The 19907-nt window shown below is 41.6% G+C and overlaps 2 protein-coding genes across 8 annotated transcripts in view; one reads left to right on the top strand and one right to left on the bottom strand.

Moving 5' to 3' along the window:
* Positions 1–208: 208 nt before the first annotated feature.
* foxn4 (forkhead box N4) lies at positions 209–8057 on the top strand. Its single transcript, XM_026186139.2, has 10 exons — positions 209–1646; positions 2202–2317; positions 4462–4628; positions 5530–5642; positions 5735–5845; positions 5934–6061; positions 6217–6313; positions 6396–6603; positions 6723–7115; positions 7202–8057. Exons 2-10 carry the CDS (start codon positions 2238–2240, stop codon positions 7450–7452), a joined length of 1548 nt encoding a protein of 515 aa, XP_026041924.1. The 5' UTR covers positions 209–1646; positions 2202–2237; the 3' UTR covers positions 7453–8057.
* Positions 8058–8071: 14 nt separating this feature from the next.
* acacb (acetyl-CoA carboxylase beta) overlaps positions 8072–19907 on the bottom strand; it is a 28658-nt gene continuing 16822 nt past the window's right edge. For 5 of the 7 annotated variants that reach the window (XM_026186129.2, XM_026186130.2, XM_026186137.2 and 2 more), the window contains 28 exons: positions 19709–19798; positions 19505–19623; positions 18985–19008; positions 16394–16534; positions 16200–16299; positions 15997–16104; positions 15828–15884; positions 15556–15597; positions 15256–15471; positions 14956–15111; positions 14398–14601; positions 14112–14267; positions 13907–14029; positions 13525–13794; positions 13320–13417; positions 12859–12979; positions 12667–12777; positions 12397–12540; positions 12170–12290; positions 11991–12087; positions 11814–11910; positions 11583–11718; positions 10809–10986; positions 10600–10712; positions 10350–10504; positions 10039–10209; positions 9602–9738; positions 8072–9107 (listed from right to left, as the gene is read on the bottom strand). In XM_026186129.2, coding sequence (XP_026041914.2) covers positions 8981–9107; positions 9602–9738; positions 10039–10209; positions 10350–10504; positions 10600–10712; positions 10809–10986; positions 11583–11718; positions 11814–11910; positions 11991–12087; positions 12170–12290; positions 12397–12540; positions 12667–12777; positions 12859–12979; positions 13320–13417; positions 13525–13794; positions 13907–14029; positions 14112–14267; positions 14398–14601; positions 14956–15111; positions 15256–15471; positions 15556–15597; positions 15828–15884; positions 15997–16104; positions 16200–16299; positions 16394–16534; positions 18985–19008; positions 19505–19623; positions 19709–19798 — 3612 coding nt within the window. In that variant the 3' untranslated portion in view covers positions 8072–8980. The remainder of the gene's footprint in view (positions 9108–9601; positions 9739–10038; positions 10210–10349; positions 10505–10599; positions 10713–10808; positions 10987–11582; positions 11719–11813; positions 11911–11990; positions 12088–12169; positions 12291–12396; positions 12541–12666; positions 12778–12858; positions 12980–13319; positions 13418–13524; positions 13795–13906; positions 14030–14111; positions 14268–14397; positions 14602–14955; positions 15112–15255; positions 15472–15555; positions 15598–15827; positions 15885–15996; positions 16105–16199; positions 16300–16393; positions 16535–18984; positions 19009–19504; positions 19624–19708; positions 19799–19907) is intronic. The other 2 variants (XM_026186131.2, XM_026186132.2) reach the window with 1 other exon arrangement.

The following is a 19907-nucleotide window of genomic DNA, read 5'->3' as shown; positions in this document are numbered from 1 at the left end:
CATAACCCTGCTTGCTTAGCAAACTTAAACAAAAGCATAAAATCTTCACGTCCGAGAATTTCTTTGGCATTTTTGGTGAAATGAAAACACTGAAATTATTAACTGGCTGTCACACTTCCAGAGGTGATGAGGTGTTTGTGTTGTATAATCCAACAGCTGCTGCTGGCAGCGCTCTTGGACGCTGATTCCAAAGGTCAAACTATAATCTAGTGTCAGTTTTTAAGCATCACCACACCAACAACACTAACCTGGTAGTATTCACACAGTTTGAGCACACCTTGCTCTGTGGACGTCCCCCTGGTTCCACATAATAAACCCACGGGCTTTAGGACCTACAAGGTCTGCCCTGTGAGGACGGTCTTGTTTTTGTCCGTTACGTTCATGCATGTAATCATTGATTGTGCCTATTGTGACAGGCAGATTTACCATCTGTAGAGTCCCATGGGGCTGATAGGCCTACTGCTGTCTCCCTGCAGACTTTAAGGAATTCCCCTTTAATTTCCTGCAGAAGTTTAATCTCAGCCTGGTTTCAAATGTGATCCTGGTATAAAGAACCATACCTGACAGAGAAAGAGTTAAGAAGTTAGAAAAAGTCATAAATATTTTCTCATAATATGCAAAGTTATACAGTTTTCAGCTTTTTTTGTTTGTGTGTTTGTTTTTTTTATTAATTGTATTTTCCATTATTCCATTACAGAATTGTGCATGCCGCAGTTTTTTTGTGTGCTGGGGGTTGTGCTTTTTTTTTTTTTTTTAGACTTGGTCTCCAGACAAGTGTAAGCGTTTGCCGCCTCCTGCTGCAGCCCCTGTCCTCCCTACCCGCCTCCCCGGGTCTTTTTCCCACTGCCGAGGGGAGCGGGACGCGGCCACAGCAGCGGGAAGCAAATTATCTACAAGTACATCCCTTAAAAAAAAAAAAAAAAAAAAAAGTTGACACTCACATACACAGATACCACCACAAGCAGCCACTCACAACGTCTTAAGACCCGCACGAAGGAGTTACTGGGAATGACCTCGCAGGAGGACAGGTGGAGCAAAATGGATCGTTGATGATTTCATTTTTATTTTTTTTATTTTTTTGTTTTCAGTTGGTTTTATTTTGCTCAGCTGGAATCAAAAATACTTTCAAACACTAACTGAACAGGTTTCAGGCCTGAACTTGTGTGTTTTGTTTTACTGAGACGCTCTTAGCGCACCTGTGTACCCCTGGACAAAAAAGTGCACAGGGGCTCGTCTGTTCAATAATCATTCAATGAGAAGACTGCGGTGTATGGATCGAGTATGGCCTGACTTTTGACTCAACAAACGTGTGTTTGACTACTGGATGTATTAAGGAGCGCACCACGAGCGCACAAAATCCACAGAAACAGAAAATAAACTCTCCACGTTGCTACTTAAGCACTTGCTGCTGAAAGTGTGAATGTTACAAGGGTTTACGAGAGACACTGCATTAACAACAGCTGTCAAACTCATGGGATCCTGCCCCCTGCACCAGTGGGAGCGCCGCTGAGGTCTCCACTGCGCATGTCAGAGCGCTGGACAGCTCCAGAGAGGGAAATTTAAAAACGGTTTTTCGAGAATCAAGTGCAATACAGTACAGCGGCTCAGCAGCGGCTCTCACATTCTTCAGTATCAACCAAAAACAGGTGATTGTTTTCCTGATTTCTCTCTTTCAGCAACACAGTCTTTGTCGGGTTGTTAGTTGTGTGAAGCCAGCTGTCATGTAAACGATTTTTAGTGTGTAACTGTAATTTCTATAGCTGGATTTATAATTAGCCACTCAAATCTAGACTGAAACTAACATTTGTACTGTGCACTTAGTAAAGCACACGGTACAAAAGCACAGTGGGCTTTTTCTTTTAATTAAAAAAATATATAAACAGCCTAATCTACATATTTTTGACTCTGTAATCTAATTACTGAGAAACACTAAACTGAGCTTCAGATGCATGCAGGTGACCAACGCTAATTTTATGCTTTCGTTTATTATTATATTAGCTGCTTATCAAACCTCTAATTAACCTTCAAAACATGGAGCAACTTTCTATTTTCTACAATTGCACGTGCTCATGTTCATTTACTTGTATTTTAAGCAATATTATCTATATTAAAAATGTTATTTCTGTATAGCTTGTTTATTGACACTTGTTTATTGAAGATTCACTAAATCACAAACTGAAGTGCATGCTGTTTTTGTTTAGCGTATTTTACTGCAGAGATACTACATATCCCAGGAAATGATAGAAGGAGGAATAACTTCCAGGATGTCAGGAATAACTGAGAATGCTGGACATCATCCGTCTCCACAGGATTACAGGTAGGACAAAACCATTTTCAGCCATATTAGAACAAGAGTTTGCAAAATTTTAGCCTTAAATAATGTGGGGTTTTTTTTCTTATTATATAAAACACTACGAGAGTAATAGATCAAATCCATATTTTTCTGACTTTATGATTTTGAAATGGTTGTGCAGCAAACTTTGTAGTCCACTGTGTTTAATCTAATGGTAGATGGACAGCTCTTTTTGTGCATGGGGGGTTGCATGAAGAAGGAGAGAGGGACAAAATCCCAAAGAATAAATGATTTTCAGTCTGAATGGATCTGTCAGAAACCATCAGCTCTGTTTACACTCCCGCTGTCGGCGCACGGAGAGCCTGAATCTCTTGGTTTGCCAGCTCAGGGGGAGATGGGGCGCTCTGGGTCACCAGTGTGCACAAGTGGCTCCCAATTAGAAAAGGAGGGATGGGGGAGGAAGGAAAGGAGGGGGGAGGCACAGTGTTGATGTTGAATTTCTGCAAAGACATGGATGATAGATGGAAACACCAGCTCAACATGTTTTGCATCAGCGAGCATTTTCTATGCTTGACTAGTGAGGAAAGAAGGGAAGTGGGATTGTCCTAAGTGTGTCATCTATTCTTTGTTTTTTATCAGTAGTTGTTCTCCACAGATGATGGATGATTGCAGGAAATTTTTTTTCTTCAAGCAAAAGTGTAATAGGCCAGCTCTGGAAAACCTACAAAATTGCTGATGCATCTTTTGTTGCTTCTGAAATTGTACTTGAAGATTTGTTTTTCAGCCTTCAACAAAAAAAACAAACAAAAGGGACAAAGAAAGGTTAACTAGCTTCAACCTTTGTGGATGTGGATGCAAGGTGTTTGACAACGTGCGCTGCTGATTCTTGGCCGTAATGATGTCACTCATTCAGATGGCCGACATAGAACCCTGACCTCAAACTACAATTGCAGCCCCCCTTTGGCCTGAGGCTCCGTTGATTTCCCCGATAAGGGCTGGAGGGGGTTGGGGGGCTGTGGGGGATAGAGGCTGGAAAGGGACAGGGAAGCAGATGGCATCCTATTTGTCCCTCTTATGTGAGGGCTGTCATTCCAACAGATTAATGCAAGGGCGGGTAAAGAAAAGAAATGACAGAGACAATCAAGGAAGGGTCTGGAGAAGACAATGGAGCCACGTGCCACTGGGCAGATTTGTCGTTTAGGACACAATAGGTGATCATTTTTCAATAGACAAGGCCAACTGTTGCAGGCAACATGTGCTGCTGTCCCATGTTTGAAACGATCTCTTGCGTTGTTTACTTATGATTCAGCCAATGGCTAAGGCGAGACCGTGGTCACCTGACACAGGGTTGATTTTTTTTATTAGGAGATTTGGTGTGTGTCAATGGAGGGATTGGGGGGGGGGGGGGGGGGGGGGGGGTTCCTGCACTGTCCACAGACACACAAAGTAACTGAATAGCATGTGTTGTCATAGCGACCCCAATTACTGAACCCTTGCACAGTAAGTGTGTGTGCAGAGAAGACTGGAGAGGATTCAAGAGGATTCCTCTCTTTTCTTTCCTTCTCTTCAGGGCTCGCCATAATAAAAGACACAATAACTGAAAGTTGATTGATACTGGTAGTGCTCTGGGCAAACAGAAAGCCTGAATTAATCCAGTTTCTAAGTTTAAATGTATTAAATGATTGACTGAAAACTGTTCTTTGATGAAAAGTAATGTGTATGAAATGATTTTTTTTGTTTGTTTGTTTGTTTGTTTTGTAAATTTGCATAGCAGAAGAATCCAGAATTAAAAGGCGAGAGGGAAACAAAGATCATTGCGCCACTCGAGCAAAACAACAAAACCAAAAAATCCACGATAATGTAAACAGATGATTTGCTGTGAATGAAAAGCGTATTTAAGTCCCTCTTTGTTGATTAAAACTGTCACTGTTAAATAACACTTGTAGGTAATCTTCTTATGGTAAATCCTCAATGGTTAATACGCACTCACCGAGCAGCTTTCATCCCCACATGTACCCCACATTCAGACTCATTATAGAGGTTTTGTCTGAAGGACAGGATGTTGCATCGAGTGTTTAGATTTAAATTCCACTTGTGGTCTGTGTGTGTCTGGGCTGACAGCCGTGTTAACCCGTGCAAACCTCCCCCTCTTCCCTCCCCTCCTGAAGGCTTCTGACCACGGACCCCTCCCAACTGAGGGAGGAGGACCTCCCTGGGGACCTGCAGTCTCTGTCATGGCTCACCTCTGTGGATGTGCCCCGGCTGCAGCAGATGGCTGATAGCAGAGGCCACAGCAATGGGCCCTCCCAGGGCAGCTTGCTGGAGCAACAGACAGGTAAGGTGACAGGGAGGGGACAGTGCAACATTCAAAATCTGATAAAACTCTCTGATTGGATAGATCAGGGCTACTGGATTCTTCTGGTTCGTTGTTTTCTTTGCAAAAGTTATAGAGGACCCCCTCAAAAGATCAAGGTTGCTTTGGTGCCACTGGGGATTGCCCATCTATAAATCTACAATCACAGAAATAGTTAATCTTAGAGATTACAATGTTTTGATACCTATGGTGATCAGGTCTAAACTCTCAGTTTTTCCTCAGCCCTGTATAAACTTGTTGACTAAACAAGACCAGCCACTATGTCAAAGTAAAGTTATTGTTTTTTTCTGTAAAGGCCTATAAATGACATATGTAGCACTAAATTCTGTTTTAAAGCCCCCTGTTAGGCTCATATTCTGGAAACTGACTCGAGTAGTTTTGCATGGTTCATATTTCAGCTGATATCTGATTTAGACTTGATCTCTTCTTCAAGAGATCAAGTCCAGTTTCTCCTTATTGGCTGCCCCTTGCCTGCTTCTACAAACAGAACCCAGTGCTTGTAAGCCCAGCCTCCTTCTCTACCATATAAGGATAAAATCCAATCAGCTCCACACCAGGGTCCAGATTAAAGTAGCCTGAGGTCTTCATGTAAAACTTTGGTCTTTTTAAAAAAAACAAAAAACAAAAACAAAACATCCACCAGAGAAAAGTTCACCAACTTCCTTTTATAATGTCAGTGTAAAGAAAAATCAGAGCTTTGCTTCTGAACACTTATCTTGATATGTGAGCTTCATGTGTATGGTATAAATACTACTGAGCTTCATTTTACCATCACTGGTTACAGAAAATGTCTTCCAAATAATTCATGAGCACAACATCTGCATGAAAAACAGGGAACTCTGACATCTGTTTGTCATTACAGCTCAGATGAACAACATGACTATGACCACAAGTCAGGGCTCCATGCTCCACCTCCAGAGCAATATGCAGCACAGCCCTCTGGGAATCAGTATCATCAACACCCACAGTGGAAATGTAAGTTTTCACGGGACAGTAAGAAAGTGTATTTTATGTTAGACAGTGCTTACTTTAATATAAAATGACCTGTCTCTATGTTTATTTCCCAGATGTCTCCGTTCTCAATGAATGGGCTGCCTTCTCCAGGATACCAGTGCCCTACCTCAGTCTACCAACCCACATCCCAGCAGGTGTACTCTTTAAGCCAAACTGGACAGCAGGTATTATACGTTAAGCTAATGAAAATACTTGTTTTTATGGTTAAAAAAAGGTCATCAGGTCCTCAGTATTCACACCTCTCTCTCTCAGTGTACAACTGGTGGACTCTATAGCAATGTCTCATTCAACAACCAAAGTCTATTCACACAACCTCGCCTGGCTCCACAAGAACAGGAGCTGCAGCCGAAGTCTTTCCCCAAGCCAATCTACTCTTACAGGTCAGTGCTCAAAACCTTACTTAAAATAAAAATATTCACAACTAAACATTTTTAGCTGTTGGCACAAAATTTATGACTTATGAATCGCAAAGTGTGCAAGTGTCCATATTTCTACCTCAGTTCGCTTGGAAACGTGTTTTTGTCCCCTCCCTCAGCTGTTTGATTGCCATGGCTCTGAAGAACAGCAAAACTGGCAGCCTCCCAGTCAGTGAGATCTATAGCTTTATGAAGGAACACTTCCCTTATTTCAAGGTACAGTACTCTGAATGTTATCAAATAAGGCTAAAACTAGAACTTGCCTGTAAATAAGAAGCGGCTCTACCTCTGCTTGCAGACTGCACCTGATGGATGGAAGAATTCAGTCAGACACAACCTCTCCTTAAACAAATGCTTCGAAAAGGTGGAGAACAAGACGAGCAGCTCATCCCGTAAGGGCTGCTTATGGGCATTGAACCCCGCCAAAATTGACAAGATGGAAGAAGAGATGCAGAAGTGGAAACGCAAGGACCTCCCAGCCATTCGGCGCAGCATGGCTAACCCTGGTCAGAAATGTATTTTGTTAAATATAAAAGACCAAACAGTTAATGAGGCAACAGGTCTGTCACAAATCTGACCAGGCCACACTTTTGCTTGACCTGACAGCCTGTCTTTGTCCTTACAGATGAGCTGGACAAGCTGATCACAGATCGTCCAGAGAACTGCAGACGAAAGCCTTTAGAGCCAGGCATGACCCGGCTGAACAGCTGTCCAAATGCCCTCCCACTGCCAGTCCCAGCCCAAATGCAACCTCAACCTATAGTCACGCTGTCCCTGCCATGTTTACCCATGCACCAGCACCACCAGCTTCAGGCCCAGCTTCAGGCTCAGGCTCGACTGGCCCCCATGTCCCCTGCCCCAGCCCAGACTCCCCCTCTCCACACAGTCCCCGACCTGTCCCACAGTCCGCTCACCCAACAGCCCAGCAAACCCCCTGATGATTTCTACAACATGCAAGGGGACGCTCACACAGAGGTGGACGCTCTGGACCCGAGCATCATGGACTTTGCCCTGCAAGGTAACAACTTCTTCTAAAATTAAGGCTTGGTATTTGTTTATGGTGTCATTACATGCTTACACCAACCTCTCCATCCATGTGCTCAGGTAATCTGTGGGAAGAAATGAAGGACGACAGCTTTAACCTGGATGCTTTAGGCACCTTCAGTAACTCGCCTCTCCGACTATCAGACTGTGACTTGGGAACAGCCAATCTCCCTCCCGTCTCCAGTGGCGCAAACCTGTCACTGTCAGACGTGCAGGTGACGGGGCTCTACACCTCCTACGCTTCCCAAGATGCCCTGTCTTCCCAGTACATGGGAGCACCATCTAACAGCAAGCCTATTGCCCTGCTCTGAACCAGCCAAACTGTTTCTAATAGATTCCACTGTCTGGATACTTTTAAAGGAGGCCTGAAATCAAAGTCTAAATGTTGGTTTCTTCTGTCCGACTGAAAGTATCACAGCTGGAGAACCACCTGGAGTCCGCAGAAAAACTCACTGAGAAGTGAAAAAGAGACGACTGTAAGAAAGACAAAGCAAGACTGCAAGTATCTGGTTTTGCCAAGCAAAGACTGAAAGCCTGTATGAGAACACGAGTGTTAGTACACACCAGTTTTTCTACTGTTCACACTGCATTTTAAAGCCTTTCCATAAATGTAGCTCCCTTACTCTTGCCTGTTGTATTGTGCTAGACATTTTTGCTGTGATGTTTTATTTATATTTATAAAAAGGACAGCTGGAGAAAGTAATGACTCTATCAATGTTTTTGCTGTATATATTTGAATGTTTCAAATTGCTATCACCACAGAAAAGCTTTCTGACTTCATTCCCAAATGTGAAGGTCTGCCAACACTTCCTGTTCACACATTTATCATTTTACACATGGATTAACATTTCTGAAGGTCTGGTACATCTTACGTTCACTAACTTGATCATAATAAAAGTCAAATGGGTAAATAAAAGAAGCTTCTTCATATTTAAATACATCAATGATATTTATTAAAGTACAGCCTTTGGTAAAATACAAGTCATACAGTCATAGCAAAAATCGTTTATATACATTCAAATGAAACGTCACGGCTTGTGTTTCTGGTGTTTTAATCACAGGTAAGGCTTTTATGACCTTTTTGGCAATTACCATCTATTTTTCACAAAACCTGAGTTTTACAAATGAGGTGCTGAGTACACAGTGTCACACCATCGTTCATAATACTGTGCAAATCCACCCAAACATACCACAAACAGACTAGATGGACTGAAGTCAAACGTCAGGAGTAAAATCATAACCTGCTTGATAAAATAAGCTATTTTAATATTTAATATTCTTGATCGCAATAATAGTCAAACTTTTATTTATTGACTCAAAGTACAAGTAAGACAGAACTGACGGTTAACGGTGTTTTCTTTTGGTTTTATTTGAATAATTATCAAATTACTAACAGGCAGTTTAAAGCTTATTTTTAGACGGATTACATTCAAAAGTGAAAGCTCATTCCTGGTGTAATATCTTTAACAACGATAACTAGCACCGACATATTAAGTCTTCCATTTCATGAAGTCTGAATAACTTCAGGCTCATTAGACTGGAAATAGTCGAGTAAGGCAAATTCAACACTTAAACTTGTGCAGAAATACAGCAAAGTGAAATGTGCATCACAGTGATAGCCTGGGGGCTGGGAAACTGTGTTCCTGGACTGAGTGAGTGAGTGCATAAATGAACAATGTGAAAAACTAACATTTTCAAACGGGAAGGCACTCAGTAGAACAAAAGTTTAGGACACGCTCTCCTTGTGCACTATTTTTTTTTTAAAAATACCTGAACTGTAATCTTAAACGCAAGATTCACCGAGTTTTGTTTTAGTTCATCCCGATAAGGCATCATATGTTAACTATCGCTGGTGCTGTCCATAGTCGCCAGTAGATGTGACAGCTTGGCCCTCTGAGACGGAGTGATGATGTGGCTCATTTGGATGATGCAGTCCATGGCTACGTCAGGGTTGGCCTGGACCAGACTAGACACAAGGGGAAGTTGTCTTTTAAACATGTTCTCACACTGATGACTACAAGAAATGACAATAAAGCTTGTCTAAGAGAGTTCAGGCTGTGTGACTAATACTAATGTGTAATAGTAGTGTATATAGTATGTATGTATGTAGTAGTGTACCAAACTATAGTTGCATGTGGCTGGAGAAAATATTGTTTTCAGTGGCATCAGTTATAATCAAGAAGGTCGGTTTGATCGTCTATCACCACCATCACTCCACAGGTATTAAATTACTTTGCCAAACCCAGAATGTAAGCGAGGCTTTCACAGAGTTTCCGGAAAAATACTGGGAACTGATTCAGGTTCCCTTAAAAATAATGCAACTCTGCAGGTAATTTTACTCAAACATGATCAAATGTGATAAGTCATTCTGACCAAAACACTTAATTATGTACACAGTCCAGCTCCTTTTATGAATTTATTGATATGTAATAAACGAATGTTCTGTGTGTGTCTCCATACCTGCAAATGTGTTTCAAAGTGTTTTCTCTTTTCAAGTATTTGATGTTCTCTCGAACAGCTGACCTGATGCCATCCTCTTGGGACAAATGCCTCTCAAGCCACTCAACTACTGCTTGATTATTATCCCAAAGGTAAGCCTGAAAAAGCATGAGAACATGTCTTTAAACCTATGAACAGTGATGCATGGAATATATAATGACTTGCTCATGATCTGTGATCCACAGCCAAAAAAAACTTTACTAGGCATGACTCGGATGAGCAGTAAATAAGTCTCATAATTTCAGTTTGATGATTTAAAATCTTTGACAATTCAAAAATGTTAATGTAAATAAAGTAACCTACTCTCTAATACCTGCATTTTTCAAAAAAAAAAAAAAAAAAAAACCCCACAAACAGAGCAAATTGAATTTTGTGCAGCAACTGCTGTTCTCACATACCTTCACTGTTCCCTCGGTTTCAACAAACCAGCGACGCAGCATGGACTGCATGTGCCCGTCGCTGAGATCCTTGTTGGCTTGTAGAATCTCACTCTTTACCACCTGCTCCAACAGGAGGCGACGTAGGCGCCAGTAGAAGAAGCTGCGAGCATTCTTCCAGTCCAAAATATCCTGTTAAGAGGATCAAAAGGGAGCAGTAGCATAAGTTTGAAAAGCTTGGATTCCATTGTAATTCCTGGTCTCTCTCTCACACTCTCACACACACACACACACACACACGATACCAAATTGTTCATGAAGTGCACACTCACATTAATGACCCCCTTCTCTTGCATCCGGCCTGGGGTGTCATGGAGATCAACAAACTGCACTGCCACCTGGTGGTAGATGGGCAACAGGAACTCCTCCCTCGCTTTGAGTTTTGCCTCCAACTCTTTGCACTCTTTGTCAGACAGGTCTGGGGAAGCTTTTAAACAGAAGAGCTCTGAGTCAGCTCTCTTTAACGTTGTAATGGAAAAAAAAAGTTCAAATATTTAGATTTGAGACAGAAAGAGGCTTTACCGAGTTGCTCAGCCAGACTAGCATAGACCGAATCCAGCCTTTTCATGGTTTTCAGGAGGTCTTTCCTTCTGTATTTGATCTCCACTGTACCCTCAGCCTCCAACACGCCCCCTCTGAATAGAAAAAGCATACCCAGAAGCATAAACGTCAAAATTACCATCAAAATATATCCATTTCTAAGATTTGAAGCGTTACTTTTCTTCATGTACCTGCTCTCTCTGTCAGCATAGAGCTCCATACACAGTGGGTTGATAGTAGGGTCTATCACCACCCAGGAACCCCCTCTCAGTTCAGCCTGTGGTGGGATGTACACCAGCACTGGTTGGCGGAAATCACGCAGAGCATCAACAATGTAGGCCCCAAACTTTAATATCTGGTCATACATGTCTGGAGAAAGGAAGACTTGATTAACACAACAGCGTTTGATAGTCCAGAATGCAAATATTTTCGCAGTTACACAGCTCTTTTTTTAAATGAAATGCAATAATGAATACTGCATTAAAAGTGCAGAGCTTCAGCTGTGGTTTATCAGATCATAATGAGACATGAAAGAAAGTTAACATATTGCCCAGTATATCCACTATCCTTCCTCTGCACATGTCCAAACCATCTCAGCCTTGCTCTCTAAATCAGTCAACCTGAGCTGTCACTGTAATGTTCTCATTTCTAATCTTCACCATCTTGGTCTCTCTCAATGAAAGTCTGAATATTTCCAGCTAGGCCTCCTGCCTTTTTGTTAATGTCACCATCTCCAAACCAATCTATCCTTCGAGGTGCACACCTCAACACTGTGTCACCGTCCTCATATATGTCCTGCACCACATGTATGAGACACTTCTCTCTAAACTGTTAAGCTTTGCTGTAAATATAACTTCATTATGCGATCCATACTTTTAATTTAAAAGTGCCTAAACAATAAAAAATATCAGACTGTGCAAATGTCATGCTATCTGTTTGCAGAGTTTAGCATATTCATGGTGTACCCTTCATCCCCCCAGAGAAGCCCCTCCAGTTGGCAAACACTATGAGAGGCAGACGTTCACGGTTGAAGTCACAAATCGCCTGAGCCGTCTTAAAAGCTGAATCTGGAAACCACACCTGGCCCGCCTGCTGCAGGACCTAACATGAACACACAGAATATGGAGTTTAAATGCTCTTCAAATAAGAGTGATGGCTTTATTATACGGCAAAAATGCAAAGAGACATTCACTCACTTTAGATTCTGAATCCAAGTTGGCTGGATCTGCTGGCACAGTGAACTCAACCGTGCGAGTTTCAACAGCGATGACGCCGAGGGGGATTCCTCCTAACCTGTGTTCATTCAATTTGTGGTTAAGGTCTAGTTGCAATTTAGCATACATATAAAGTACGTTTCAAGTGCGCAGATTTACCGTGCTCTCCCAACCACCACTGTTTGAGCCCAAGAACTCAGGATCTCCATGAAAGAGCCATGGTCAAAGAATCCACTCTGCCAGGCACCTCTCACCACTAACAACACAAATGAAAAAAGGAAAAAGTTTCATCTACTACTGACATAAAGAAGTTTTAGAGTTTAGATCTTGCAGCTTACGCGGGTGAGGTCTGCCAGCTAGCATCCAGCGGGGATCATACGGTGCTTTAGTGGGAGTAAATTCTATCTCTCTGTCCACTGCATCTGTAGTTGCTATAATGGGCACAGGTGAGTGTTTGTCCTGTGAAGACAGAAGAACTATATGAGATGGTCTGAAGGACTGCCCGAGTTATTGTATGATTATATTTAGACCACAAAATGTGTGAAATTCACTCAGTCAGCAGAACCTTTGGCATGTAAGAGAGCCACTGCAGGATAGTAAAGACACCCTCAAAGTCATCTGGCACACTGGTGTGTGTGACTCCATTATTGTACATGATCTGAACTCCGCCAAGCTGGTTGTTGGAAGTATACACCTCTCTGCCCAAAACCTGGAGAGAAACAGGAACTGACACTTTTTTTTTTTCTTCTTGGGGACAGATGGACAGACAGCACACCATGCATGAGCCCATTGGTCCTTTAGCTGGATGAGCGAAAAACTGATTAGACTTACTAACCTTGTTTAGAGCACCTGACCCCGTCAGGATAATGTGAGAGTTCTCTACTTGAATCACTCGCTGCCCCAAACGGACCAGATAAGCTCCAATTCCAATAGCACGACATGTCACCTGCAAGAGCACCAACAGGCTTACATGAAAATCTCAGGGACTCTGGCATGCTGCTGCTTAAAATCAGATCCATGTTCTCACCAGACTGATTGTAACGATCTCTTCATAGGCCCGAGAAGATTCTCCAGCAATAGTGCCTGAGCCTCGCAGATTCTCAACACCAAGACCATCGTCCTTCCCAATAATGTCAGTGATGATGTACCTGAAACAGGTGAAAAATCTCTATCATTCAAATCAGTTCAGATTAGTTAGATTTCAGTTAAATATTTTAGATTTCAATAAACAAGCCTTTTATTCCCACTCTTGCCTGTTATTAACAAACTGTAGTTTGTGATTTGTCTTGCTTGTCGTTTGTCTCTCTATGCTTGTTGAATATTTCTTTAATAAAACTGTAATGTTGTAACGTCTTTACCTTAAAATGTAAGTCCAAGAAAACAACAAGGAGCCACAACATAAGAAATGAATATGTAAAATACTTTACAAGCATCCAAAAAGTAAAGGATGTCAAATACTTTGCAACTTCCTTTGAGCACAGATCGTACCTGGACTCTCCACCTTCTTCTACATGCTGACAGTGAACAGAATTGGTGGCGCTGATACGGGTGTAGTCCTGAGGTGTCAGATAAAGGTATTTGAAACCCTGCAAGAAGAAAAAAAACAACAACAACCCACTATAAATGTAAAATAAGAGCTGCAATAATCAGTGGTTATTTCATCTGCTTTCACAAAGTGAACACGTGTAGAGACCTTGTAGGGGTCAGCGGGGTCAATCCAGGCCACGTGGAACATGTGTTTGACTTCTTCAGCGAGGCCAATGCGCGCCCCACTGTTGGCTGCAAGGTAAATTCGGGGGATGCCTTCTGTGCGAGCCAGCTCCGAGGCTCTGACGAACAGCTCGTCCTCTTGAGGGCCGAATGAGCCAATCATGTGAGTGATGTCATTACAGATGACAATAATGTCTCGGCCCTCTGGGTACTCCGGAGTTTTCATTTTCATCCTGAAAGCAACCATTCCCACCTGGAGGAGAATCATTATAATCGGTAAAAGCATCACCAAAGAAACATCCTTTGACGAAAATGATCTTTAAAACCAAACAAAAAAAAAAAAAAAAAAAAAAAAAAAATCCTACATCGTTGTCTCCAGGCAGGCGGTTCATCTGCGCCAGTCGGCCTTGAGGGTCCAGGACGAGCTCAGTGCACATCAGCACATCCTTTGGGCATTTGTCCCCTGGACCCCAAAGCTTCAATAACGCCTACGAGAAGAGTTTCGCAGTGAGCTTAGACAACATCAGAACATTAGAGACTGAAATAAGTAAATCAGTGAGCTAACAGTACCTGTCTGAACATCTCAGGGAAATCATAGACATATGTGGTACCCAGAGTTTGAGCCTGGAAGCGTTTGGCCTGCAACAGGTCTTTTGTCACATAGGGGGTGTTGATTAACATCCCGTGCAAGGGGCCCTGCTTATCCCCATATGACTGAAACATGATCTGAGAAGGGAAAATTGGCAAGTTGATTTTTTACATTTGTATGACCGTGAAAAATAAAATATGAACGCCTGGTGGTTTTAAAAAAAAAAGAAAAAGAAAAAAAAGAAAAAGCTAAACACTCTGTCCTCACCTGTCCAGAACTTCGGTCAGTGACTTCTTTATACAAGCTGATATCCAAATAATAGCCAGATTCATTAGTAAGGAACAGGCGGATGGGAATGGCATTCCCAGTCGGTGTAAGGCGGATGTTGATCTTCAGCTCTGCCTGAAGGACGCGCAGCTTCCAAAGGCGACTGCCATATCGCATCACCATGGAGCGGACAGACTCCTCGATCTGATAAATCAAAGATCAGGACAAGCAAGCATGTTACATGTGAAGTCTGAAGGCTTTACAGGTCACGGTTTAGGTATCGAATCTGTGAATGTGGACTACTGATACAACAAAATATTAGTAACAAACAAGAAGTAAAATATTAAAAGCAGTAAAACATTTATGAAAGAGAGAATCATACCTGAAAGACTGATAAAACACTAATATTATGTAGTGCATATTAAAAAAAAAAAAAAAGTCATAGCACAATTTATTCACCAAAATAAAATATACTATAATCTCGAGAACTGTATGCATATTTTTGTCTTAATAACTTATTGTGAAGATATACTGCAATAGAGATTGCAGAACACTGACTTTAGATAGGTCCATGATAACAGTGGGGACGAAGTTGAGGAAGATGTGATTGCAGTCTGTGCGAACACTGGTGTTACTGAAGGCCACCTCCAACTCATCCATGGCTTCCAACAGCAGACGTTCTCCCTCATTTTGGAGGTATTCAAATGAAGCTTCCTGGTTATTAATAAACATGTAGTGGCTTTAAGTTCTTTGAGTGCAAAAATCTTTTTCAAACAGCAAAATAACACATGCTACAAGCACATTTCTCATCTTGTTGGACATATAAAACAAAAGTCAAAATTTGTTCTGTTTACTTACCTTTGTAATGAGATCTGAGTGGCGGATAATTGCTCGGATGAAGAAGCGGTAGTCCGTAACTTCAGCACCCTCCTGAACACGAGCAGCTCCCAGGTAGAGGTGCATCTTGTGGTTGGCGCAGGGAACAGCTGTCAGGTCAAAGTTCCTCATTCGGTTGAGCTCCAGCTGAAAGGCCAAAGCTGGCTCCAGATTCCGGTAAATACGATCTTCCTGAAACTGAAGGGAAGCACAGATTCAGTCATCGTTTCCTTAGAAATGACATGTCAGCTCTGTAAATGCAGGTTGTTTAAAAACACTTACCCCGTCTCTAGCTCTGAATGTGAAGAACTTGGGGAATTCTCTCTGTTTAAATGAAAATTTAAAACAATAATTAGACTGCAGCCTTTCAAAGTAAAAAGTAGCCTGCAAGGACTTTCCAAATGGAAAATGAAATGAAAATGGAAAAACACAAACAATAGGATTTAGTCAAGGTAAGTACCCCCCCCCCAATCTTGATTTTATGAAAAGTGATATGTGAATGAAATTAAAGCCATCTATGATCATGATGCACTGCACATAAGATACACAATTACCTTCTGTACAATCAGAAAGGTGATTCTCCTTATTCCATACTCGAAGAGAATAGCTTTCTGTAAAAAAATAAAATAAAATGTCAAAATCACTAAAAAAAAAAGAAAAAAAAGGAAAACTGTGATCTGCTATTTAAAAGAAGAATGCTTTATTTTAGATTTGGTTGGTAACCTTTGACTGTCCAAAGGCAGTAAAGGCTCGGACCAAGGCATCGTCATCTTCTGTGTCTGCTGTTTTTATGGACACATTAATGATGTGGATTGGGTTCTCCCTGGCACTCTGCAGGAGATAAAAGAGAAATCAGAGCGTGCACATATAGATTAAAACAGTCTATTGTTAAGCCCCGTCCTCCTTATACAGTCACAGCTGCTCACCTTGAAGTGCTCCTCATCGTAGAAGCTGGAGCAGGACTCAGAGAAAGGAGTATTCTCCATAAGTGGCTCGGCAAAACTGGAAAGAACTTCATCAAAATTCCTGCAAAACCAAAAGAAAGACATTAACATTTGATTAATTTCACTTTGAGATAATTCATCAAATCCAAAAAAAATAAAAATAAAATAAAAAAGACCTTTTGAAGTCATCAAAACACTGGAAAGCCACCATGGCCCCCATTCGCTGGCACGGTGGAGACAAGGCTCCATCCAGGAGGAGCTCACTGCCCTGCCTTCTCAATTTAAATTGGCCTGATCCACTGACTGGCACAGGAACCCTAAAAAAAAAAAAAAAACCCAAAAAACAACAACCACACATTTAAAAATAAGTCAAAACCACTGGACAATGAGGTGACAACGAACAAGATGCCCAAAAATTCATAAAGAGAGCAATTAAAGCAAGAGTGGATAACTCGTCTTGTCTATTTAAAAACAAATTACAGAGTGTCACCACCATCAGATCATATTGGAATTACATACAGGTGATAGCAGAGGCAGCTTAAAGGATTTTTTTAAGGTTACAAGTCCTAAGCATAAAGTTCTCAGTCGTCCAGTAAGGGTGGGTAACAGGTTATATACACACAACTGACAGAACCTGTTAGTATCAGATTTTGTACAGTGATGAAGTCTTAAACTGCCACTCATTTCTTCATATTTTGCTGAAACGTGCAAACATACGTGGAAAAACAGTATATAAGGCAAAAACTGAGTCTGCACAATTCTGACAAGCTTGAAAGTAAAGGTGAGACCACCTTTATTCATCAACACTGTCTGAACTCTCTCAGGCAACTTTCTTCTAATATCTTTATGTAGTCTACAGGAATAGTTCTCCAGGCTTCATAAAGGACATTCAAAGCTCTTCTTTGGATGTTGGCTACCTTTTGTTCTGTTCTCTGTGAAGATGACCCCACATTGCTTCAATTATGTTGAGGTCTGGGTTCCTGGGAGGCCAATCCGTTACTGATAGTGCTCCACTGTGGGTTTTTTTTAATCCAGGTCTGCTTTTACTGCACTGACAGTGTGTTTGGGATCCTTGTCATGCAAGTAGGACTATTTTGACAAGATTCCAAACACCATTGATGGAAATATAGCCCTAAATCACAACTGCGCCTCCACCCACAGAGGGCTGTGTACACTCACTGTTCCTCTCTCCTGACTTCCTCTGTACACATTGGTGATGATTTGAAGCAAAAATGTCAAATATGGGTCCATCACTCAAAAAAAAAAAAAAAAAAAAAAAAAAAGATCTGTTGCTGCTGATATTCAGTTCAGTTCTCGTGTAATTTAGTGAACATCAGCCTTTTCTCCCTGTTCCCCTTTCCTAAGAATGTATCCTTTACAGTCAGTCTTTGACAGTCTTGGGTGGATTTTTTTTTCCTGACAAAGACTTAACCAGCTGTAGGGTTTTTGTTTGTTATTTTAAGGCTTGAAACTTCTTTTTCCAGTTTCCGCTTTTCTTTTTAAATGGTAAAAATGGTAAATGGCCTGTATTTATATAGCGCTTTACTAGTCCCTAAGGACCCCAAAGCGCTTTACATATCCAGTCATCCACCCATTCACGCACACATTCATACACTGGTGATGGCAAGCTACATTGTAGCCACAGCCACCCTGGGGCGCACTGACAGAGGCGAGGCTGCCGGACACTGGCGCCACCGGGCCCTCTGACCACCACCAGTAGGCAACGGGTGAAGTGTCTTGCCCAAGGACACAACGACCGAGACTGTCCAAGCCGGGGCTCGAACCGGCAACCTTCCGATTACAAGGCGACCTCCCAACTCTTGAGCCACGACCGCCCCACTGCATAGCATGGCAAGATATGTCAAGTTTTCAGCTAATAGCTCCTTTGGCAATCACCTTTGAAAATAATCAGGATTGAACTGAAAATAAGTGAAAAAGCCGCCAATTTCAAAGAAAAACTTTGAAAGTCCTCCAGAAAGCCAGAATAACTGTTGACCAAGACCACTTTGGAAAAGGAAAAAAAAAGCACAATAAAATGAAGTCTGGCTCCTTGGAAACAAAATATGACAAAACAAGGGGTGGCTCAAGACTATTGCACAATACTCGGTCATTTAAATTATGGAATATAGACATTGTAATTCTGATTACCAAAATGTTTTACTGCCTGAATTTTATTATGTGCCTATGTGCATGCACCTTTGTCTTCTGCTTACGTGGCCTGATTATCTGCTGTCTGGCTGATTAGCTAAGTAATGTATTTTTATCTCGGAGTATAGGGAGGATCGCCAAGTCAAGTCATCAGCTAAAGTCCAAGTGATGTCAGTAGATGCATGACTCAAGTCCGGCTCAGTTCAAAGCCGATTCCCCACCAGGAAGTGAGCTGAAAGGGATTATGAGCTGTTGTAATCCAGAGCAACTGTTACTATATCGGGTTTCAGATTTGCAAATTAAAGGTTGGAGAATGCAGGCTGGCCATTAGGTAACAACTAATGTAATTTCAGGCCTGAGGTTTTTAAGAGGAACATGAAAAAGAAGCTGAAAATGTGCCTCTTAAAAAGCCCAGCTATGCTTTACATGTTGAAAGAAGCAGAAAAAAAAAAATCAGATGGCCCAGTTCAGCATAAAAGTGAATTTAAAAGGACAAATCAGTTCTTAAGCAAATGTATCTGGGCAGAAGGAAAAAGCAACATGATGCATCCAGCATGCATTGCTGTGAGACAAACAGAGGATACGGTGGTTTGGTTGTTTGGGAGGAGCTTTACTCTACCTGTTCAGAGTAGGGCTGCTCCCTCTGAAATAAGATGATTAACAGGTGAATATTAGCAGTGCATGATCAAACTGTATGTCTACTACGTCTGGTAATATGATTAGACTGAAGCAATTTTAAAGAGACTAAGCACATTCACATCAAAGTCAAGTATGGCAAAACTGCATTCAGGGTTAGCCATATGTTACTTCACAGCACCAGGGTGGCACTGCACCTGTACCCCATGGGGACAGGTGAACATTTCTTTTCTGGATTACCGGTAATCGATCAAGCCACCATTGTACAGAGGACACCTAAATTATGTTTTTAAGGCCTGGATTTCATATGAAAAGTCTCTTTAAAGAATCCCCATCAATACAAGTGAACAATCTCCACAGAGAAAGAGAAAGCTTACATCCTCGGATGCTACAAAGAGGAAATATGTGGTCAAATTTGGAGGTGGTAGTGACTCATTCGTGACTCAGAAATTAGAGAATATCATTTGATTCGTCTGTGGCTAGGTGTGAAGTAAAAGTGTCACCTGTTTGGATGTGATGATGGCAACATAAACTGAAAGTCTACAGCGCATGTTCCATCCTGCAGCTGGTGATGCTGGATGCTGTTTAGCTCATAGGCGATGTAACCTCTGCGGACGTACACCTGAAAGTCAAGACAGAACAACAGAATGACCATTTAATAAAAACGCATAAGACAGAACATGTCTGTGTGAATGCACTAACCATACCTCCAAAGCAGCCATGCATACAACTTGATTGGAGTGATAGAAGAAGTTGGGCAAAACGTCAAAAATTGAGGTTTCAGAGAGAATGAGTTTCTGTGGCAAATAAAAATATATATTTATCATTCACGGTATAAATGTGCTGCTCTAAAGTGATGTAACAAAGACGTTTTTTTTGTTTGTTTTTTTAAATACAAAACACAAA

Source organism: Astatotilapia calliptera, chromosome 12 (assembly GCF_964374335.1).
Source record: "Astatotilapia calliptera chromosome 12, fAstCal68.1, whole genome shotgun sequence".
Taxonomy (NCBI): domain Eukaryota; kingdom Metazoa; phylum Chordata; class Actinopteri; order Cichliformes; family Cichlidae; genus Astatotilapia; species Astatotilapia calliptera.
The sequence above is the reverse complement of the archived record's forward strand: the minus strand, read 5'-3'. Positions and strand labels throughout refer to the sequence as shown.